Raw genomic sequence first — 24,536 nt, 5'->3', positions numbered from 1 at the left:
AAATAAATCTTTTTTAAAAATAGATCTCCAGTGTTTGAATCAACTATTAAAATTAATGTTAATCCAAATCCAAAATCTATAAAGAGTAGGCCTAAATTAACACAGCACATATAAAAAGCCCCAAGTAAACCTTTTTGGAAGGCTTTTTTGTCAATATCTATCAGTATTTTAAATGTGTAAGACCAGTATGCACTGGATTGATTACTTGATTCAGTAATTCTAAGAATTTATCCAATGTTTCCTTGTACAAGTATACAAAGATAAACACATCATGAAATTTACCACAGCAGGGTAATAGTGAAAAATTGGGAATAACCCAAAATATCTGTAAAAGGTCATTGCTTTAGAGCTAATTATGGTATATACATACAGTAGGATAAAACTCAGCTACTAAGAAACACAGATCTAAAAAAAGAAAGAAAAAGAAACATAGATCTATACTTCTGCTTCCAGCCAAATGGACTAACAGGGACTAGACTTACCCTCCCACCTAAAACTACTAAAAAAACTGGGATAAATGTATGAAGCACTGGGCATCAGGCCATGAAGAACAATCATCCCCGCAAGATAGAAAACAAATGGGGTAAGCCCTACTATTGCCCCAGCTTACTGCCTGGAGGTTTTCTGAGCCATGTTGCAGGGAGAGGGAACACAGGGGGAGCCCAGAAATTTCCCTGAATTGATGAGACAGAACTGAGAGTCTGGAGAGGACAATGTGGCAGTGACAGTTCACAGAGCAGAGAGCTGCACAAAGAAAGAACTCTGAAGATCAAGGCATAATAAATGGAAACACATCCCATGTTCATGGACTGGAAGACTCAGTACTGTTAAGATGTCAACACCACTCAAAGTGAGCTATGGATTCAATGCAATCCCTATCAAAATTCCACTGACTTTTTTGCAGAAATAGAAAATCCATCCTAAAATTCATATGAAATCTCGAGGGACACCAGATAACCAAAATAATCTTGAAAAGGAACAAAGCAAAAGGACTCACACTTCCTGATTTCAAAACTTACTACAAAACTACAGTAATCAAAGCAGTGTAGTATTGGCATAAAGACAGACATATAGGGGCGCCTGGGTGGCTCAGTCGTTAAGCGTCTGCCTTCGGCTCAGGTCATGATCCCAGGGTCCTGGGATCAAGCCCTGCATCGGGCTCCCTGCTCCGCGGGAAGCCTGCTTCTCCCTCTCCCACTCCCCCTGCCTGTGTTCCCTCTCTCGCTGTGTCTCTCTCTGTCAAATAAATAAAAAAAAAAATCTTAAAAAAAAAAAAAAAGACAGACATATAGACCAAAAGAATAAAATAAAGAGCCCAGAGATAAACCCTCAGATATATGGTCAAATGATTTTAGACAAGGGTGCTAAGACTTCAGTGGGAGAAGAACAGTGTTTTCAACAAATGGTGCTGGGAAAACTGAATATCCACATGCACAAGAATGAAGTTAGACCCTTACCTCATACCACATATAAAAACTAACTAAAAATGGATCAAACACTTAAGTGTAAGTCCTAAAATTATAAAGCTCTTAGAAGAAAACACAGGCCTTGGGGCACCTGGGTGGCTCATCTGTTAAGTGTCCAACTCTTGATCTCAGCTCAGGTCTTGATCTCAGAGTCCTGAGTTTAAGCACCCCCTCAGCATGGAGCCCACTTAAAAAAAAAGAAGAAAACACAGGGCAAAAGCATTGCAACACTGGATCTGGCAGTAATTTCTTGTATATATACCAAAGGCACAGGCAACAAAAGAAAAAATGGACAAATTGGACTTCATGAAAATGTAAAAAATTTGTGCATCAAAAGACACTATCAACAGAGTAAAAAGGCAACCCACAGAATGAGATAAAATATTTGCAAATCATATATCTGGTAAGGCATTACCATCCAAAATATATAGAAAATTCCTAAAACTTAACAAAAAAACAGACAACCAGATTTTAAAACGGGCAAAGAACTTGCATAGACATTTCTCCAAAGAAAACATGTGAATGGCTAATAAGCACATAAAAAGATGCTAAACATCACTAATCATAGGGAAATACAAATCAAAATTACAATAAGATGCCACCTCCTATCCATTAGGATGAATATCATGTTTAAAAACCAAACAAACAGAATATAACAAGCACTGGTGAGGATGTGGAAAGACTGGAACATTTGTGCACTGTTGCTGGGAATGTAAAATGGTACAGACCCTGTGGAAAATGATATGGCAATTCCCTTAAAAAATTAAAAATAGAATTACCATATGATCCAGTAATATATACCCACTTCTGGGTATATATTCCAAAGAAAACCGGGTCTCAAAGAGATAACTATACACCCATGCTCATAGTAGTCACTATAGCTAAAATGTGGAAGTTCTCAAGAGTCCATCGATGGATGAATGGATAAACAAAATGTGATATGTACATACAATGGAATATTATTCAGGCTTCAAAAGGAAGGAAATTCTGACACACGCTACAATATGATGAACCTTGAGGACATTATGCAAAGTGAAATAAGCCAATCCCAAAAAGACAAATACTGTATGCTTCCAATAATATGACGTAGGGTAGTCAAAATCATAAAGATAGACAGTAGCATGATGGTTGCCAGGGGCTAGGGGGAGGAGGAAATGGCTAATTACTGTTTAATAGGGATACAGTTTCCATTTTACAAAATGAAAAAAAAGATTAGGAAATGGATGGTGTTGATGGCTGTCCAATATTATGAATATATTTAATACCACTGAACTGTAGGTATAAAAATGGTTAAGATAGTAAATTTTATGCTATGTGTATTTTGCCACAATGAAAAAAAAATTGGCTAAAAAATATGGGATGCAGCTTTTTCTTTGGTGGCTTGGCAGCGGAAAAGAGAGAAAAAAGAATTGACATGAGAAGAGAAGGGATATTTCCTGTGCACCTGAGTATAGGCCTGTACACACACAAGCTGATTCAGCCCCCCTTGTAACCTGTGGGATAAAGATAACAAACATCTACCATAGCCTGATGCATCCAGTTAGGGTTCTAAGAGCTTTATATATTCATTTGCTTCATTTCATACAAGTCCATGAGGCAGGGACTATCTGAGGGAACTGATAGCACGGGGACACGGTCACTTGCCCAGTATCACACAGCTAGTAAGAGAGGGACCCTGGATTCAAACACAAGCAGTTTGGCTCCAGGGCCTGTGCTCCTAGCCACTACGCTACTGTGACAAGCCAGACCCAGAGGCTTTAAGTACTCAGTGAGTCATCCAGCTAACCAGGGAGATTCAAACCCAGCTCTGTCAAGCTCCAGGCTCCTTTCCACCCCTCTCCCCAGGAGCACCTGACACAAAGGGAAAGCCTAAAAAGGAAGAGCCGGAGGGTGGGCAGGAGCCTCACCCAGTGGGGCCGTGTGGGCCACGTTTCCACAGCTGCGAAAAGAGGGGATCAAACCAGACATCCTGCTGGGCCTTTCTAGCTCTAGACGGCTAAGATTCTATGGGCTGGGAACTGGAAGCCACAGGGCCCAGGCGCCCCCTACTGTGCGTGGCTGCCGGTTACCATTGAGGTGGGTCTTCAGAGGTCTGTTGTCTATCAGCTCCAGATGCTGCCAGATCCACTTGTAGTAGAAAGGCGAGGTCCTGAGGTCTATCAGACGCAGCACTTCACAGCTGCCCTGGAAACATCAAGGGACACAAACAAAAAGGCTAAGCCCTGAGGCTCAGGGCAGGCCAGGCTTTGAAGATAAGCTCTACTGCATCTTACCCCAGTTTACCTGGCTTAATGCAAGTGGTTTCAGGTTTTGTTTTGTTTTTGTTTTTTTTTTAACACAAATGTTATCTATTCATCACAAGCTCAAACAGCTAAATAGGCATGAGAACTAAATAAATGTTGGCATTGGGGGGAAAAAATCACCATAGAGAATGTTATTGGGACAACTGGTGAAATGGACTATGGACTGTAGATTATATGTTACATCAATGTTAAATTCCCTGATTTGGATAGTTATTCTGCAGTTAATTTCTGACTTTAGAAAAAAAAATCACTTAAGTATATAGGGGTAAGTGAGTATAATGAATGATATTTAACTCTCAAATGATTCAGGCAGGGAAATATATATATATAGAAGCAAATGTGGCAAAATGTCAATAATTGGTGAATCTGGATCAAGGTTTTACAGGAGTTCTTTGTACTATTCTTGCAACTTTTCTATAAATTTTAAAACATTCCAAAATTAAAAGTTTAAAAGATACTCAAACCAAACAGAAGGACATAAAGTTAAAACTACTTTATCCTAACACCCAGAAATAACAAGGAGTAGCATTTTGGTGACTATTATTTCAAACTTTTCTCTGTAAACATATAACATAGACAATTTTTCATAAATGAGTCATTTTATGTAAAACAGATTCTTGTGACCTTTTTTTAAAAAACTCAATAATACAAGGACACCTGGGCGCCTCGGTCGGTTAAGCGTCTGCCTTCAGCTCAGGTCATGATCCCAGGGTTCTAGGATCAAGTCCCAAATCGGGCTCCTTGCTCAGCGGGGAGTCTGCTTCTCCCTCTCCCCCTTCCCCTGCTCATGCTCTCTCTCTCTCTGATAAATAAAATCTTTAAAAAATAAAAATGAAAAAAGAAAACTCAATAATACATCAAGGACATCATTTCACGCCAAGTAACATGGTTCTACGTTATTGTTTTTAATGACTGCATATTATTCTATGTATGCCGTAACTAGTTGATCAAAAGAAGTCAGACAAAAAGAGCACATACTGTGTGATTCCATTTATATGAAGTGCAAGAATAGGCAAAAGTAATCTTCTAACAAAGTCAGAAGAGTGGCTCTCTTTGGTTTGGGGGAGTGAATTTTGTCTGGGAGAGAGTACAAGGGAGCCTTCTGGGGTGCTAGAAATGATCTCTACCTTGATTTGGGTGATGCTTACACAGGTGTATACCTATGTAACAATTCATGAAGCTGTAAATTTTAGATCTGAGTTCTTTACTGCACACATGTTACACCCCAAGAAAATATTTTTGAAGTTTAATATTCGGTTGTTTCTAATTTGTCATTATTATATATATATAACTCCGATTTTGTTCAGGACAACAAAACCCCATTTATAAAACTCACCACCTTCCCAAACTCTCCTGCAGTGGGGGTGGCAGTGACCCACTTCCAGCTCATGACATATAAGTGGAAGACTGATGGATAAAACCCCCAGGAAACGTATGGTTGTCCTTCCCCTTTACCTCTGCCTGAAACTCCGATGTGATGGCCGGAGGTGGAATAGTCATGTTGTGACCACTAGGATGAAAGCTATAAGCTGTGGATGATGAGGGGAGAAGCTAGAAGGGGACTGGGGTCTTGAAGACTTCTTCCAACAGCTTTCTAGCCCTGGATTGCTTAATTCTAGACTCTCTACTGCAAGACAAAATTACTATTCACTAAGCCACTGCAGGGTTTCTATGACAGCAACTTTAAGTGATAATCTTGTACACACGTCTTAATGCCTAGAGTGGTCATTAAGGCAGTTCACAAATACTCAAGTTCTCCCCCCCCAAGCATAAGGCAGGATTGTATTTTCCCTTTGAATCAGATGTGGCCTTCTTTGGCCACTTTCCTTAGCAAAATGACTTCTGATCATCTGAGTGGGAACTTTAAAAGCAGTGCTTGATTCTCAACGTTCCCTTCCCCTGTCCTATTGACCATGGAAGCATAGGTGAAGATAGTTTCCAGTGGCCTGGGTCCCCTGAGGGACCATGAAAAGCAAGGCCTCCTGCTGATCTGCTGTGATCAAGTAGTAGGATGAAGGAATGTGTCTTTGTTAGTTAATCCACTGAGATTTGAGGATTGCTTATAATTGCAGTATTTTTTAAAATATTTTATTTATTTATCTGACAGAGAGAGACACAGCGAGAGAGGGAACACAAGCAGGGGGAGTGGGAGAGGGAGAAGCAGGCTTCCCGCTGAGCAGGGAGCCCCACGCGGGGCTCGATCCCAGGACCGTGGGATCATGACCTGAGCCGAAGGCAGATGCTTAACGACTGAGCCACCCAGGCGCCCCTATAATTGCAGTATTTAACCTAGTTTATCTTAATATAATACCCATGTTTGACTATCCCCTTGGGATTGTTTCCTACAGGTATGTATGTTTTCAATTTCAATACACATTGCCCAACTGCCTTCCAGAAATGTTAGCTTACACTCTCTCCAGCAGTGCATAACAGAGCCTGTTATATCTTTGTGTTACATTGAAAACTGAGCTTTCACAGTCCTTTTAATCTTTCCTAATCTGATAGGAAAGAAAGATATGCCACTTTTTCTTATTTATTTTGTATCTTTATAAAATCTTACCCTTTTTTAGTAGGAACTATAACAGACATGTTGTAGTTAAGGTTCAAGACCGTTTACTGTTGAAGAGGAAGGAGAAGGGATCAAACATTTAATAAGCCCTTATTCTATGCCAGGTGTTGGGCTTGGAGGGTTAGTCAACATTCATGCAACATTTATCAACAAGGAACCTGGGGCCAGAGGAACACAGGTGAACATTTTCCTCTCAGAAAGTCTCTCGTGGGTCTTTAATCCCATCTGCATCTCTGTAGAAAACAATTTCACCATGGGCCCCTAAATGATAAATTGTTCGAAATGAGTTGATTGTGGGTATTAACTATGTTTCCTATGCCACCGGGAAATTGCCTTCCCTAACTTTCCCGGGTCCCCAGGACACCCAGGCCACTCGCTGCTTATATCGCCCTCTAGTGGCCACATCCATGAACTACAGGAGCCGGGACGACCCAGTCTCCTTTATTTATTTATTTTTTTAAAGATTTTATTTATTTGACTGAGAGAGACTGCACAAGCAGGAAGAGCAGCAGAGGGAGAGGGAGAAGGAGGATCCTCGCAGAGCGGGCGGAGCCCGATGTGGGACTCGATCCTAGGACCCCGGCATCATGACCTGAGCTGAAGGCAGTTGCTTAACCAACTAAGCCACCCAGGCGCCCAAAGACCCAGTCTCCTTAGATGAATACTTCAATAGCCGGCCTGGTGGGAAATAAAAATTGGAGAAAAAAGCAGTCCCTTTAAAAGGGGCAGGTGCTCTTCAACTCCAGCCAGAGGGGGCTGCATCACAATACAGCCTGGTGTTGCCTGATCTTCTGAATATTCAAAAGAAGTCAGAAGTCCAAAATTTTATTTACAATCTTCACAATAACGATTAAATCAGTTTTCAATAAAACACTGTAAAGGACAAATCCAACTCACCTACTAGCCAGGATGCCCCCCCACACACCTGCTGTCACTTTGTGACATCTGTATTATTTTTCTCAGAAAGAACTTCGAGAGCGCCTGCCTTAGATTCACCAGCTGTGCTTATTCAAATGCAGATTGCCGGAGTTAATGAATGAGACTCTGGGGTGAGGCAGAAATTTGCCTTTTTAAGAAGCCCCCTAAAGTGTTCTTTATGCTTACTCAAATCTGAAAAACTCTTCCTTTAAATCAGAGTTCTCCAATTTTAGTGCGCATCAGAATCACCTAGAAGGCTTATCAAAACAGTTTTGGATGTTGAACAGCTCTTGGGTAGGCCTGAGAATCTGTATTTTTAGTGAGTTCCCAGGTGAAACCGATTGATGCTGCTGATCCAGCAACAACACTCAGAACCACTGAATTCGAGGATGAATGTGAACTGAGTAAGTCTGTGCTAGACTCATCCTTACAGACTTTATGAGGTAAGTAGTCCCACTTTACCGACAAAGAAGTGGAGGCTAAAACAGACTAAGAACTTTCTGCTGGTCAAGATGTAATCATCATGCTGATTAAAGCAAGTCTTGAATTTTGATCCCTTACCACCCCTTCCCCAATCTTCCCTGGCTATATAGTATAGGCTAGTCTCTCCCCACTCTCCTCACATGGCCATCAGGATTCTCCAAACTTGCCACACTATTCCCCGTGGCTGCCAAGGGCCTCATCCTCATCTGCACCATCCTCGGGGTCAGATCCTGTGCATCCAGTCCCTTAGAGGGTAGAGCCTGGAAGCCAGATACTCTCAAACATCTCCCAAACCCCCTGGCAGCTAAGGAGGTGATTTGGGTTCCCCTGCCTGGATGCACTTGGGCAAGGTCAGGTTTTGGATGGCAGGACCTCCAGTGTGCTCGTGGAAGCAGTGGCTATAGACGCGGCTTCCTGAACTTGGCAGGATCAGGAGCACCTGTGACTGTCCAGTCTGGACTCGGACTTGGAGTCCATTTGGGGATCACCTTCAGTCTAAGGTCTGTTCCTTCGGGCCTCCCCATCACCTGTAAGTCTGTTAGCCATTCAGCCTCCTCCAATAACTCCCTTTCTGCTTACAGCTAGCTAGTCTTGACTCTTCTCTGGGACCGAACCCAGGATAACAGCACAAACACCCACTTGTTAAGTTTAATAACTGGCTCTCTGGGAAAAGGAATACACGTCTATAAATCTTACTCTTACAAAGGGTGTGCTGCACAACAAACAAAACAAACTATACTCTTACTGTAAGTTCCATATAGCCAAGTGATTCTCACAGAATGCTGTTGCAGACTCTGGCTGAGTTCTTCTAACCGTGGCCAATCTATAGTCACAATTCAACCATGATTGGAGAAATGAAGTTGCATCCAAACCACTTGTCTCCCAATAAATTTAATATTATTAAGTATGGTTTGTAATCCACTGGCAAACTACTTCTCACCCTTGTATAAATTATATTCATTAACCGAAACCCCCTCTAGCTTTAGCACTATGTATATTGGAACTTGGCTTGTTCATCAGTGATGTAACTTCTATGATGAATCTATGATGAATACTGTTTAAATACTGGAAAAACATTTCTGTAATTTTCTTCTCTTTACAATGTGATGGCTACAGACCCAGCCCACTTTTATATTTAATCTGCATTATAAACAGTTTCTCTATAGCTTTCTTAAGACAATCAGCAAAGCCATATATCAAAACCTGACTCAGAGTGCTGATTTCCACTGTCTCACTGGGGCCAATTTTCAGCTACCAACGTGAAGTCACTGCCTGTGGAGGTGGGAAGAGACGTGCACAATTGTATAGTACTTCCACCAGATAGATAAAACGGACATAAATAAACTCCAGAGCACAGATAATAGTAAAATGCAGTAACGTCATGAGGAAATGATGAATTTTCATTATTTGCTATCCTTGTTTTCCATATAATATATTTAACTATAGGTTTATATAATTTAATTTTTAGTAATTATTGTGTATATTGTCTTGCAAAATTCCTGAAAACTTAATCAGCTCTCATAGGCCAGTAAGAACCAACTCCAGCATACAACCAATCTTGCCCTTCCTTTTGTCTAATGGTCCAACACTTCAAGGCTCAACTCCTCACCTTCTCCAGGAAGCCTTCCTTAAAGCCCCCAGCCTTTGGAGAGGTCTCCCTCCTAAATCCCTGTAAACTTAAAGAGTTTGCACTAATCACTTGGTAGCTGGCCTGGATAACTTTGTCTCTGCTCAGAATCTAGTGGAAGAGAGATATAAGGAGAGAGAAACAGTCTTTGCCATTCTCAGATCCCTCCAGAGCATGAACCAACCTTGGCAAAAAATCAACAAATGTTTGGTGGCTTAATAGGAGCAACAGCTACATGGGAGATACTAAAAGTTTGGAGACAGAATCCTGGCTCTGCCACTTACTAGATGGGTGGCCTTTCCTAAGGTGTCTTAACTTCAACTTCCTCATCTGTAAACGTGGAATAATAATATCTTCCTGATAGAGCTATGGCGAAGATTTATGGTGAAATTGTACTATGTACACAGTTCATCAAAGCACTGCTTGAAATAGCAAAAGATGGGGGCGACCAATCCATCAACAGGGAACTGGTTAATCCAGTACAATCATATAGTAAAACACTGCACAAGTGGTAAAAAAAAAAAAAAAAAAGAGTGGGTTCTTTATGGACTGATATGGAACAATCTACAGAAATACTCTTGAAACAGCAAAGTGCAGAACAGCCTGCATAGCATGACGCCATTTGTGAAAACAAGGAAAAAACATACACATGCATTTGCCTTTATACACAAAGAACAGATGCAGGACAGACACAGAAGAAAGCAGTGACAGTGACTGTCCCCGGGGAGGAACACTGGGTGGCAGGGGGAAGAGGTGAGAGGGAGACATTTCTCTTTTGAACCTTTTAAATTTCGAACCATGTGCAAATAAACCAAAACAATTAACAATGCTAGTAGAACCCCTGGAACAGGGGCAAAGGGTCTCAAAAACATGGCGGTTCTCATGATGATCATGAAAACTACATAGGGGTTGAGCAGAGTCCACAATGGACAGAAAGGTTGACTCAAATCGCAAATCCCAGCCCCTGAGAAGAGCTTTGGAGTCAGACAGACCTGAGCTGAACCTGGCTTCTGCCCCTCATCGACTGTGTGACCTTGGACAAGCTGCTTAACCTAGTGCCTCAGTTTTCACCTCTGTCAAATGGGAATAATGGCAGTACCGGCCTGAGCTGGGCTTCTGTGAGGCTGAAATGACACAAAGCACACGGAGCGCACAACCTGGGACATGGTAAGTGCTCAATAAATGTCAGACTCTCTTTTCATTATCAACCAACAGAGAAGTTGGCACAGGACATAAAACAATTCACAAAAGATGAAATTTGGATAGTAAACAAACATGATGAATCTCACTGGTAATGAGGAAAAATGTAAATTAAATCCTCAATGAGGTAGCAGTTGCCATCTATGAAATTAGGTAAATTTTGAGGGAATGACAGGCGAGCCTGGCAGAGGTGTGTGGGGCTGGCAAAGGCGCACACTGCTGGAGGCTAGATAAAGTGGGTCCTTCTGGACAGCAACTTGTTCCCAAATCCATAAACATGGTGATACCAAGCAATTCTGCTTCTTTTTTTTTTTTATTCATTTTTGAGAGACAGAGCATGAGCACAAGCAGGGGGAGGGGCAGAGGGAGAAGCTGAGCAGGGAGCCCGATGCAGGACTCCATCCCAGGACTCTGAGATCATGACCTGGGCTAAAGGCAGATGCTTAACCGACTGAGCTACCCAGGCGCCCAAGCAATTAATTCCACTTCTGAAAATCTATTCTGAGGCGATGAGTTCATGGGTGATTTCTTCCCTCTTTCCAGAACTATGTTTTATAATGTGGTCATATCATGTCTATAATTTAAAGATTGTAATTTTATTTTATTTTTTTTAAGATTTTATTTATTTATTTGAGGGAGAGAGAGCACAAGCAGGGGGAGGGGCAGGGGAGAGGGAGAAGCAGACTCTTCACTGATCAGGGAGCCCAGTGAGGGACTGGATCCCAGGACCCTGAGATCATGACCTGAGCCAAAGGCAAATGCCTAACCGACTGAGCCACCTAGGCATCCCTTAGGATTATAATTTTAAAAACTGATCTGGCATCATTAAGACTCAAGGGCCAAATGTATAATTTAAATATGTATCTGTATGTAAATAAGCATGTATATGAGCTCAAGGAGGGGGTACCCCCATGGCCCTCTTTCTAATTAACAGTGTGTCTCAAAGTTCACGGCAACCCTCTGAGGGAGGGAGGCCAAACTGCGTGGTATGCCTTTTACAGCTGGAACACAGACGCTCAGAAAAGGAAGTGCTGCAGAACAGGGCTCAGCCCCGCCTGCATGGCCACAGGACATTATGCTGGGCGTGCCTTCCCAGCTTCCACACCCCCATCCAGGGCCTCTCACCTTGCTGACAAACATGATGGAGGACGATTCTACAAAGTCTTTTGAGATCAGCTGCCCATACGAGAACTTCTCCACCTTCCCCAGGGTTACGAGCTTCCAGAGCTTCTCATCAGACAATGACTCAAACAGATCCATCTTCCTGAGGGGAAAATCCTGTTAGAATTCATCGCCCTCCATCACAGAAGGTGCCCAGCTCTCAGCGATTTCCAGAAAGGGAACGTGTCGACTTGCTCTTGCAGATGCGTGAGGTGGAGGATTTTACTCACCTCCAGTTGCCTCACCGGGCCTGTGGCGCCCCCTCCGGCACACCCCTCTGCTGCTCCTCAGTCTGGTGCTATGCACCTCTCACTTCCACTCTGCCCTCCAGGGGCTTCTTCCTGGCTCCATCCCTCAACGCTGTGCTCACTAGGCTAGTCTCATTCCAAGCAACTCTGAGAGTTCCTCACTTGAACTCACCTGCTCTTCTGTCCCCCAGCCCAGCTGTCCTGCCCCTCCCTTTGGTTTGGGCAGCTCACTCCAGCCTCCTCCAGCCTGTTAGCTTCAAAGACTCGGGCCTGTGCCTGATGAATGGGGGACATCTGGACTCCCCTCTTTTTGCCTTTGTTCCCTATGACTGAAGGCCCACCCCTTCCCCTGAGCTCAGACGCCACCAGTCAGTGGCTTGCCTTCCCTCACATGCAGCCCCACAGGGCTGCTAACAATCGTCTCATATTTTCTCAGCTCCCATAGATCACGGAGCCCAGAACTCGGGTGACTCAGGGCACTGAGCTCCGTCCAAGGCACTAAGGGGGAACAAGGTCGGTGCCATGTCCAAAGGAGGAGGGTCTGGAGACACAGGAAGGGAAAGCAGGGTCACCACAGAGGCAACACCACTGGGCCACACACTTCCCGGGATCATCTCATTCAATCCTTACAATGATTTGGGAGAGATGAATCATTATCCCCATTTTACAGAGCAGGAGACTCAACTCAGAGAAGGGAGGTGACCCATCTAGGGTCACACAGTTGATAAGCCCAAGAGCTAAGATTGCAGCTCAGCCCCAATTTTCCACTGTGTGAAAACAGGAAGTGCTCCCCCCTGCAGGACTAAGTCCTCCCTTTGCAGGCCCCAGTCCCCTCTCACAGCTCCTACTCTCTCCACTCTCCCTTACCCTACAGGGGAGCGCTCTGCCACCACATTGCTCTAGAACTGCACAGCCCTACAACCTGTATTTTCAGGGCCGGTACAGATCCTTCATCCGATTTCCATTCTTTTCCTAAAGGTGAGTAACTCAAAAGGATACAATGAGCACCTGCACGTGCCTGGCACGATGACAATGTGGGGAGTACCATGGCGAAAGGGCCACTCTGCCCTCACGACCATAAGTGCTTCCTGTCTGACGGACAAATAAACTGTAAAGAAGGTACTATGTAATCAAGAATCACAGTTTGGCTGGGACTTTAAAGAAACATGGGGTGTGATAGAAGCATTGGGGGGGCACTCTCTCTATTCTGGAGTGATGGGGTTGGTTAGTGAGGTGGGGCGGTGAAGCCCAGAGACTTCTGAATTTAACATTCTGGGTACATCACCACCCTGAGGTTAGGTTTCCTTACCTGTCAACTAGACAGAGCAAGAGAAACAATGTCACGGGATTGAATGAGAGAAGTTAAGAACCCTGGTACAAAGGGCTGAGTACATGTTAGCTATTCTATTAGTACCATCCCACAAGGAAGGGATGTTTGAGCTGAGACCTGAGGGTCTAGTAGGAGCTTGCTAGACGAAGAAGTCAGGTGGGAGGTGTCTCACATCTCAAGAGCATTCCAGGCAGAGAGAGCAGGACCTACTGTTTCCCACTGGGCCTACGACAGTCAGGCACCTAATAAACACACAGAGGGGAGATGTTGGCTGATGATGGAAGGTACCTAAAAAATTCAAATCGATGCTGAGCATCCTTTTGGAATTCCTGGTCCAGCTTATTCGCAAGGAAATCTTCTCTGTCGACAACCAGGAATTCTGTTTCTTCCATACAGACCACAGTGGCCCTCCTTAGTGATGGAGTCAGAACGCCCAATTCCTGTTGGGTGCACACGGGCAAAGGCAAGTGAGAGGCTACCTCTGGCTTTCTGCTCGCAGCCTTGCCCACCTTTTTCCTGCTTCCATCAGCCCCCAGAAATCTCTACTCCCCAGACTGCAGACTCCCCGGCTGGCCCTGTGCTCCTGCTCATTCCCCATCTCTGGGGGCCCATCCCCTCCCTCTTAATATGCTGCTTGTGGAAAAAACAGGCAACAGGCTTGACCAGACCAGAGAGAGGAAGCCGGAGGGGCCTCGCTGAGGGGTCACTGCATCTCTGCAGGGGTTATACAGGGAACACGTTCCTTAAACATCACAGACCAAGGAGCCAGCCTTGGGCACGGGCTGGTCCAGTCAATTGGCCTGTGACAGGAAAGGGTGCTGGGACCCACAACAGGGCATTGACTTACCCACAGGAGAAGGCAGGACTGGGCCTGGCTGTTCTAGCTGGAGCCCTGTCAAGCCCCCACCCCTGCCCCCAGCAAAGCAGACCTTGCCCCACGCTTACCCCAAAACAGTCGCCCTTGTGCAACAATACGGGGTGGGTGTCCAGGAAGGCGCTGCTGCCATCGTCATCCTCAGTCACTGCGACGGTGCCCAGGTAGATGAAATAAAAGCTGTTGCCCCTCTGCCCCTTCTTGATGATCACGCGCCTGCGACCAAACCTGAGGGAAGACCGAGGCCAGCAGGTCTGGTAGCAGCAGGGCACTGCCGTGCTCTCTGCTCTGGAGCATGAAGGCACAGACTGGGACGAGAAGGGACCTCACAACAGCCCAGCCCCAGCCCCATCAAGCTCGACGTCTTCACTAACATCCCCCTAGTTGCCCGCCTCCATCAGACTGAGGCTTCCTGAGAGCAGAGCCTTCGTCGGTCTGCATCGGCACACAGGACATGCTCAGTGAACAGCAGCTGAGTAAATGAATGACCAAATCCTGGAAGTAATGGCTCAGTAGCTAAATGATGGAGACCAGGATCCAAGTCCTGATTCTGCCGTGAGCTGCATGGCAGTGGGCACTCATATTCTCTCTCTGACCCTCAGGGTCTCTTGTCTGTAAAATACAGATGAACATGCCTAGAAAAAAAAAATAGATAAATGGTCTTCTAATCCCCGAGAGCTCACTATGTAATTGGGAACCGTTAGGGTAGAGGTGACCAGGTCCAGAGCAAACTGGGAGTTAGTTCTTAAGCTCCGAGGGAGGAAGATTTCTGCACTTCAAATGTAAGTTCAAATTTCACTTCTTTCAATATTCATTTGTTTCCTTCCTTCATTCAATAAGTTAAATAAATACCAACTGTGTCTATCAGGCAGAGCGAGAAAGGACAGATTTTGTCCTGAAAATTATGGTCCAGTACAGCGACTAAATAAGGTTTAAAAATGCTTTAAGAGAGGGAAGCACAGGTGAATTCAGAAGCATGGAGAAAGGGCACTTAACCAGCTTAGGAAAGGCAGAGCAGGCTCCAGGATAGTGTCTGGAGTCTTCCAAGTAGACAGAGAGATGGAAGAGTGTTCCAGGCAGAGGGACTACCACGTCCAAAGGCAGAGGCGCCTGGAAGGATGGTGCCTTCAAAGGAATAGCAGTAAGCTCCATTAGAAAGGAAAATGGAAGACAGGGAGGTCAGTGGGGTAGTGGGAGAGAAATTTGGCTAGGTCCAATCACAAGACACTTCAAACACTGGGCTAACTTTGGATTTTACCCAGAAGGTAATGGGAAACACAAAAGTCTGGAAAGAGGAGATGGCCCAGATGACAATGACTAGATGGGAGAAGACAGGCACATTCAACTGGGAAATGAGACCTTGGGGAGCACAGCTAGGGCTCATCCAAGTCCAGACTCCTGGAGCTGGAGCTGGAAAGACCCTCAGGAACCGTCTAGCTGAATCCACATGGCTGAGATGAGGGAAGTGGGAGCTAAGGAGCCCCAGGCTTTCTGAAGGCACACAGTGAGTCACATCTGAGTCAGCACTAGACCCCAAATCTCCTGTAGCAGACATCTGTGGCTTTTGTTGTCAAGCGTCGGGTCACCTTTCCCACCAGCTGCACCCTGACTTTACTTTGGGGGAAACACCTTTTCTTGACTCTCAGACAATCCGTCATCTTGCTGCCATGAGAGAGAGAATCTGGCAGAGAAGGTGGTTTATGAGAATGGAGTGTGAGGAGGTGGAGAGAGACAGACAGATACTGGATCCTGGGGACACTGAGTCCCCTGAATCCAGCTGAGCCGGAAGCTGGAAAACTATCCCAGGACTTTTCAGATACTTGGGCCACTCTTGCATTCCCTACAGCTAGGTTTTCTGTCCCTTGTGACTGAAAGAATCCTGTGTAATCTGCTCATTTCCAGTCCCAGAAATAATCAACTAGCTGAAGAGGGCTTTAACAATCACCACCCCTTCATCTTCACACAAACCCGTAAAACCTGTATCGGTATCCTCATTACATGGATGAGGATACTGAGGCCCAGCAAGGTTAAGTGGCTTGCCTGAGGTCACACCTCAGAGTGGCAGATGCAGCATCACATTCCAGAGCTTCTACCCCAGTGATTCTTTTTCTTTGCTTGACACCATCCTGCCTGCTATGGAATCTTACTTTAAGACGGCGGTGACTTGCTCTTCTTTACTGGGCTAGACACAAAGCAGATAGTTCCCTCTACCTGGAATGTTCTTGTCTACACTTCCACTTGTCATATATACGCACTCCAATGCCACCTCTTCTGTAAATCTCCTTTGGCCAAGCCAGCTGGAGGGTTCCCTCCTCTCTCGGGCTTACTGCCTTTAAACAGATCCTGCACAGGTCATAATAGGCCTTAATCTATAGCTAGTTGTGATTATGGGACCTGGGACCTCCTTGAAGGGGCACAGACCAATAGTGTCCTTACAGCCTAGATTTTCAAGATAGGCCTTACCTCAAATATTCTGCTAGGCTGCCTTTCTTAAGCCACTGAAATGTCCAAGAAATGGCAATATTTCCACACATACATCTTAGACTTCTCTAGCACAAGGTATTTATATGGTGCTTTTTGTGTCATGGACCCTTTGACAATCTAGTGAAGCCTTCACAGAATAATGTTTTAAATATATAAAATAGGGGTGCTTGGGTGGCTCAATCAGTCAAGCATCTTCTTTCCGCTCAGGTCATGATCTCAGGGTCCTGGGATCAAGCCCTGCGTGGGGCTCCCCACTGAGCGGGGAGTCTGCTTCTCCCACTCCCTCTGCTCCTCCCCCCTGCTCATATTCTCTCTCTCAAATAAATAAATAAAAATCCTTTAAAAAATGTTTTTTCAATAAATAAGTATATATATATATAAAATAAAATACAGCAGAAACAGCTAATAATTGCCTTTTAAAACCCAAACTGTGAGGGCACCTGGGTGGCTCAGTCAGTTAAGAGTCTGACTCTGAGATCATGACCTGAGCCAAAATCAGGAGTCAGACTCTTAACTGACCGAGCTCTGTGCTCAGCGGGGAATCTACTTCAGATTCTCTCCCTCTGCCCCTTTCCCCTTTGCCCTCTCATGCCCCCTCATGCTCACACACTCTCTCTCTGTAAAATAAATAAATGTCTTTATTTTTTTTTTAAGATTTTATTTATTCATTTGAGACAGAGAGATAGAGAGAGAGAGCACAAGCAGGGGGAGCAGCAGAGGGAGAGGGAGAAACAGGCTCCCCACTGAGCAGGGAGCCCGATACGGGGCTCGATCCCAGGACCCTGGGATCATGACCTGAGCCAAAGGCAGATGCTTAACCATCTGAGCTACCCAGGTGCCCCAATAAATAAGTCTTTAGAAAAAAAAAAACCCAATTGTGGTATAGCAATATATGTACATCTTTATTAAGGCACTGAATAACAAGATCTAGCAGCAGATCTAATTACTACCATAATTTCAAAGCTGTGATGAATACAAATTATTTTTTGAAAAACGTGCAACAACATGAATGTGTAATCTTGGTGATTTCTTTTGGTGAAAAAGTCACAGGAATAGCTAATACTGGTTCATTACCTACATCTGCAATTAAAGGAAATGATAAATTTTAGTTAGAGGTTAACGAAAACAGATGTTAAGTTTTTTCTTATCCAAGTTCACAGACCCTTGCCCTAGTTCCTATCTGGACATAGTACAATCACCTGTGACCCACTGTGGCTTTTCAGGCTTGGATGTGGGTCTCAGCTCTACCCCCCCCATTACTTGGGTGACAGAGTATGAGTCATTCTTACCCTCTGAGCCTCTGCTTCCTCATCTGAAAAAGGAGGGAATTGGACCAGATCCTTTCTGAGGCTCCTATCAGAGCCTTTCCAGATCCAGTGGCTCCTAATCCTGGGGAGACTAGCAATAAATGAAGGACATCAAGTGTTCTACAAGCATAACAAGGAGCACTCGAGTGAACTGACAGATAGCTTTTCACGGCTGATGCGCCACGGAGACACCAGCAGACCTGCCACGGCCTCATCAGGCAGGCTCTTCCTGTCCAGCCCGTCCCAGCTCAGGTGCCAAGGGGTGTGCCCCTCACTGACCGTTCAAAGCGCATGACTCTGGCCAGGAGCAGCTGCAGGGGCTCTGAGTAGTTGCGGTAGCTGTCCAGGACCTGCAGGAGGTTACGGAGGTCCTGGATCTCGGGCTCTGTCCTCCAGGAAGGCAGCTTCTGTGCGATGTGCATGGCTTTTGGAGGAAAGTGACCCTGGGGAGAGAGGACCAGAGTGACACACAAGACCCAGCAGTTTCCCCCAGGGGCCACTCCCCATACAATAGTGGCTGACATGTACTGAGCACTTACTGCACACCTGGCATTAGGACGCGCATCTTACACACACCATCTCACTGCATCTTTGCCCAGCCCGAGAAGTGAGGCACAATTATGATTCCCGTTTGACAGATGAAGACACTCTGGCAGGATGATAACCTAGATCTGCTACGTGCCAAGACCCTCATCCCCAACTCCTGACCATACCGCCTTTGCCGTTCACTGACCACCCCGAGTCAATAGGGGGCTCCCTGGGCTCCAGGGGCCCCTCAGCATATGTTCACTGCAGTCAGGGGAGACCTCCCTTGCCTCAGCCTATATCTTGGCACGCTACAGGACACTAAGAAATAAAGAGAACCTACAGAAACCAGGTCCTGGTGAACCAGGACTCATGGACAAGTGGGCAGACAGATCCATCCATTCAGCCACCACTCCCACCTGCTGGGAAAATGGTACTTGAGTTGTTAACACCCTTACTGGCTGCCCATCTCACTTAGGATAAAATCTTAACTCTGTACCCCAGCCTAGGGGCCCCACATGGTCTGACTCCTTTCCTCCCTACCCCACACGACCCTACCTCCTGCCTCTCTCCTTCATTCTCTAGTCTCTAACCTTCTACCCATCTCTTGCAGGTGCCAAGCTCACTTCTGTCCTGCAGTCTTCACTTGGGCTGTTTCCTCTGCCTGGAATGTTCTTCCCCTGCATTTTCACATGGATATGGCTGCTTCCTCCGCTTCATTCAGTTCTAAGCTCCTATGTTCCCACATTCTCAGGGAGTCCCTACTGGATCATTTGACCCAAAATAGTAGGCCCCCTTCCCAGCAGTCTGTAGTCTCTGAATCATTTTTCCCAAAGCAATTCATACTTTCTGAAAAGACCTTATTCTTTTTTTTTTTTTTTTTTTTTTAAGATTTTACTTATTTAGGGGCACCTGGGTGGCTCAGTTGTTAAGTGTCTGCCTTCGGCTCAGGTCATGATCCCAGGGTCCTGGGATCAAGCCCCACATCGGGCTCTCTGCTCAGTGGGAAGCCTGCTTCTCCCTCTCCCACTCCCCTTGCTTGTGTTCCCTCTCTCGCTGTGTCTCTCTCTGTCAAATAAATTAAAAAAAAAAAAAAAAGATTTTACTTATTTAGGGCGCCTGGGTGGCTCAGTCATTAAGTGTCTGCCTTCAGCTCAGATCATGATCCCAGGGTCCTGGGATCGAGCTCCACATCGGGCTCCCCGCTCCTCAGGAAGCCTGCTTCTCTCTCTCCCACTCCCCCTGCTTGTGTTCCCTCTCTCGCTGTGTCTCTCTCTGTCAAATAAATAAATAAAATCTTAAAAAAAAAAAAGATTTTATTTATTTGAGAGAGGGAGAGAGAGCGCACACACACACACACACACACACACATATGAGTGAGTGGGAGGGTAGGGCAGTTGGAGAGTGAGAAGCAGACTCCCCGCTGAGCAGGGAGCTCCACGTGGGACTCCCTCCCAGGACCCTGAGATCATGACCTGAGCCGAAGACAGATGCTTAACTGACTGAGCCACCCAGGAGCCCCTCTTTTTTGTTAATGTGTATATTATCTATCATTTCCCCAGCCTACACACACACACACACACACACACACATCTCTCTCTCTCTCTCACTCACTCTAGAAATGCATTTCCAATATGGCAGCCATTAGCCACATGTGGCTATTGAAATTTAAATAAAATTTGATAAAAAATAAGTTCTGGGGCACCTGGGTGGCTCATTTGGTTAAGCATCTGCCTTCGGCTCAAGTCGTGATCTCAGGGTCCTGGGATCAAGCCCCGCATTGGGCTCCCTGCTCTGTGGGGAGCCTGCTTCTCCCTCTCCGTCTGCCTGCCACTCGCCCAGCTTGTGTTCTCTCTCTAAAAAAAAAAAAAAAAAAAAAAGTTCCTGGGGCGCCTGGGTGGCTCAGTCATTAAGTGTCTGCCTTGGGCTCAGGTCTTGATCCCAGAGTCCTGGGATCGAGCCCCGCATCGGGCTCCCTGGTCAGCGGGAAGCCTGCTTCTCCCTCTCCCACTCCCCCTGCTTGTGTTCTCTCTCTCGCTGTGTCTGTCAAATAAATAAATAAAAGCTTTAAAAAAAAAAAAGGAAGAAAAAGTTCTTCAGTCACACTAGCCACAAGTGCAACATGTGTCTGTTGCCTACTATGGACAACACAGACAACCGAACATTCCATTACCTCAGAAGGTTCATCGGACAAAGGTGTTCTAGAATATAAGCCCCAATATAAACACAATAGTGGCTTCATCCATCTTATTTACCCCACTCTAGAATAACCTCACATGTAATGGGCACTCAACAAAATAAAAATTTATGGGAAGAATGAATGAATGCTGGCTAATTTTACAGAACAGTAGTTGTCACAGAAGCAAAACAAAGTGGGACATGATGAGAAATTCTGGACAACAGATCTGAAGCCTTGCATGTTCACTCAGAAGGGCAGTGTTGCTCGGTGATTAATAACGCACACACTCTGGGCGCCTGGGTGGCTCAGTTGGTTAAGCATCTGTCTTCAGCTCAGGTCATGATCCTGGGGTCCTGGAACCGAGCCCCAAGTCAGGCTCCCTGCCCAGCAGGGAGTCTGCTTCTCCCTCTGCCCCTCCTCCCTGTTCATGCTCTCTCTCACTCTCTCTTTCTCAAATAGATAAATAAAACCTTAAAATAAAATAAAATAAAATAATGCATAGGCTCTGGTACCAGGTACCTTCCTACCTGTGTGTCCTGGGACAAGTCACTTCTCCCTGAGCCTCAGTTTCCCTATCTGAGAGCAGCAGAACCTGAATGTATAAATAGCAGAGCTAATACATATAAAGGGCTTACAATGGGCCTGGCTCCCAGCCCAGACTATGGAAGCATTGACTTTTTTTTTTTTTTTTAATTAAGTAGGCTCCATGCCCAGCGTGGAGCCCAAAGTGGAGCTTGAACTCATGACCCTGAGATGAAGGCCTGAACCGAGTTCAAGTCAGATGTTCAACGGATTGAGCCATAGGTGCCCTGTGTTGGCCATTTTTAAGGTCTGAATCCAATCTTTTTCCTACTTAACCCTCTCTTGTTATCAATAACCCATTGGGATTTCTATCACAGGGTCCATTTAGGACAAAACACAGATGACTCTGGTTTCTATGAACAAAACTGATTCTCTGGGCCCACTAGAGGTCCTAATTCTTTTAGGAAATCTCTCTCACTACCCCCAACCCTTAGAGACTCCCTTCTCTGGATTCCTACGGAACTGACTCTGTTATTTAACTTCCCAGGTAACTTTCCCCACCTTAACTCCTACTTAAGGGCAGTTACACCACCTAGAATCTCCACAAGCAGACACAGATCTAAGCCTAGAGCTGGTAAGACCTTCAAATCTTTCCTATAAATAGGTAGGCGCCTTTAAAATTTAAATTAAATTTTGGGGCACCTGGCTGGCTCAGTCGGTTAAGCGTCTGCCTTCGGCTCAGGTCATGATCCCAGGGTCCTAGGATCGAGTCCCACATCGGGCTCCCTGCTCAGTGGAGAGTCTGCTTCTCTCTCTGCCCCTACCCCCCCACCCCCACCGGCTTGTGCTGGCTGTCTCTCTCACTCTCTCGAAAAAATAAATAAAATCTTTAAAAAAAATTTTTTTTAATTAAATTTTAATTTAGTATCCAAGATTTGGTGGGAAGAAGCCGGGAAAATAACAACAATTCTTGAAATTTAGAGAACAAGTCACACAGTCCAAAGATATGAAGCATTCCTTCGCCAGAATGGCCGTCTGGCAGCCACAGGGCGGTGGGGGGCAGGGGGGTTGGTGTGCCCAATGTCTCTCAAAGGGCTCAGGCAGAGCCAGAATTCACACACAGGCCAGGGCTTTTCCCACCACCCTGATTATTTCTCCTGTGTCTAGAGCTCTCACAGCCTCTACTTTGCCTTTTGCTCCTTGTCCATGGGTCCAAGTACAGGAGCTCTCCCTGCTGGTTCTGTCCGGCTCTAAGGTGACAGTGGGTTCAGGGGGGCTCACAGCCTCAGAATGTCAGGACTGGAATCTTGGGATCACTGAAATCAGCTATTTCATAGATGAGGAAACTAAGTGGCTAGGTCAGGATGATACAATGGCTTGGTGCCAGAACCCGGACTGGACCCAGCTGTCCTGATACCCAGCCCAGTGCCTCTTCCAGGCCATGATGCAGAAGAAAATTCCCAGCAGCAAGGTCAGAGTTATGCATACCTCCTCTGCAACGAAGTCCATAGTATCAAATGTGATTCGGCCTTGTTTCCTTTTCTGGGGGGGCAGGGGTAAAAAGGAATGGGGGAGAAGAAAGAGAATCAGCAAGACTACTCCTAGAATTTTGCACTGAAACCCTCCTGTCCCCACCCCTGTGGTAGGCAGGAAGCCACAGGAACCCTTCTACCAGGTGGCCCTCTCATGTAGGCCTCTGCTCAAAAGCCCCGACTCAGCCCCAGCCTCCGGCCCAGCATTAACAACGTGTCATTGTTGAAACAGAGAGAGATGTGGAGGGGTGAGGGTAAAGATAGGAAGGATGGAGAGAGAAAAGGAAGAGGGGAAAGAAGCAAACAAATGGGCAAGTGGAGAGGGACAAAAAGGGACAAAATGGAGGCATCAATGAAGCCAGCCTTCGTTAAGTGCCTATCAGGAGCCAGGCATGCTCATCTTCCTTACTCCATTTCATCCTCAGGACAAAGCAGGTATTACGGAGCCCCCTTTTGGATTCGAGGCAGGTGAAGGAACCTACACAAGGATCACACACTGAGTAATCAGTCCTCTCCTAGAGTATGGCCAGAATAAAGAAGTGTAAGAGGTCTTAGGAATGAACTAATCCAACTCTATCTCCTATGTGGATCCCCAAAGGCATCTTCATTACTATTCAGGGCCCCAAAGTTTCCGATGTGGAAAGAGTAGGGGAAGAGGCAGAGAGAGGGGGAAGATACGTGGGAGAAGGAAGGGGGAATGAAAGGGACAAACAAGGCCCTGACCACCACCTGGGCCAAACCAAGACCCACGCCCCCATCTCTCTAGGTATACCGCAGGTCCTCCCCACCCCAGAGCCCCATTTATAGCTTGTGTACCTGCGTGGTGCTTCTCAAGAAGGCCAGTGAAAGAAAGCAGTGGTGCTCGGAAAGATCCAGATTCACAAGCTCTAATGAAAACTGGTCCACGGCTCTCTTTACCTGACCCCACTCTCCAGCCCCCTAGCTCTCTGCCCAGTGGCCCTAGGACCCCTCAGGCTGCCATTAAGAGGCTTCTGCTCTGCTCAAGTCCACTCTGCCCAGGCAATGTCATTAAGTTTTAGCCTCACACTCCCCTGATGACAAGGCTGATTTTGGTCTTCAGCTTCCAAGTGCCCAGGCACCGGCCCATGTCTTCCGGTAACCAAAGACTCCTGGATCCCAGGGCCCATTGCTTTACCACTGCATGATGATACTCTGAGTCAGAATGTCCTTCCTGACAGCGAACCTCAGTCTCTTATTCTTCCACTCCATCCCTTCCCAACTCATGGTCCATCCACAGGGCAGAATCTGGCTGTAGATTCATTTGGTTTGGCCAGCATAATGTCTTTAAAATATATGAATTTGAATGTCTTCAGGTGGGACATGCTCTTCTTTTCTGCAGACCCACAGGCCCCTACACCCTGCTACATCTTAAACTCAGCGACACACACACAGTTACACCTGCTGGCCCCTTAGAGACTGATCTAAGATGGCCTTTCTTTCCCCATCAGCACGGTCCATACCCCTCTCCTTCAGAAATCATTTGGGGCAATTTCTTGGAGTGAACCCTGTGCAGTTGGGAAGCAGGGCTGAATCTAGTCACCCTGGGCACAACAGGAAAATGGGCAGGGTTTGTCCAGAGATTGGGAGAAACACTGGGGCCCTGAATAGTAATGAAGATGCCTTTGTGGATCCAGAACAGGTTAACAGAATGGTGATCAACTTTTCTGAGCTAAAAAGGGTACATGATCTACCACTAGGACAAAATATTTGAAATGGGGACCTTCTAGAAAATCTAGAAAGCATGGTCTCCGGAGTGAGCAGGGCCCTGCATGTGTTCCTTTGTTTAA

General features: G+C 45.8%; 1 protein-coding gene across 3 annotated transcripts in view; it reads right to left on the bottom strand.

The window, feature by feature from the left end:
• CNBD2 (cyclic nucleotide binding domain containing 2) overlaps positions 1–24,536 on the bottom strand; it is a 57,906-nt gene that overhangs the window by 15,513 nt on the left and 17,857 nt on the right. For 2 of the 3 annotated variants that reach the window (XM_036111541.2, XM_036111596.2), the window contains 6 exons: positions 22,685–22,738; positions 18,250–18,413; positions 14,251–14,407; positions 13,594–13,745; positions 11,692–11,830; positions 3,536–3,650 (listed from right to left, as the gene is read on the bottom strand). In XM_036111541.2, the coding sequence (XP_035967434.2) occupies positions 3,536–3,650; positions 11,692–11,830; positions 13,594–13,745; positions 14,251–14,407; positions 18,250–18,413; positions 22,685–22,738 (781 nt within the window). The remainder of the gene's footprint in view (positions 1–3,535; positions 3,651–11,691; positions 11,831–13,593; positions 13,746–14,250; positions 14,408–18,249; positions 18,414–22,684; positions 22,739–24,536) is intronic. The other variant, XM_036111568.2, reaches the window with a different exon arrangement.

Source organism: Halichoerus grypus, chromosome 10 (assembly GCF_964656455.1).
Source record: "Halichoerus grypus chromosome 10, mHalGry1.hap1.1, whole genome shotgun sequence".
NCBI lineage: Eukaryota > Metazoa > Chordata > Mammalia > Carnivora > Phocidae > Halichoerus > Halichoerus grypus.
This window is presented reverse-complemented; position numbering and strand designations above follow the sequence as displayed.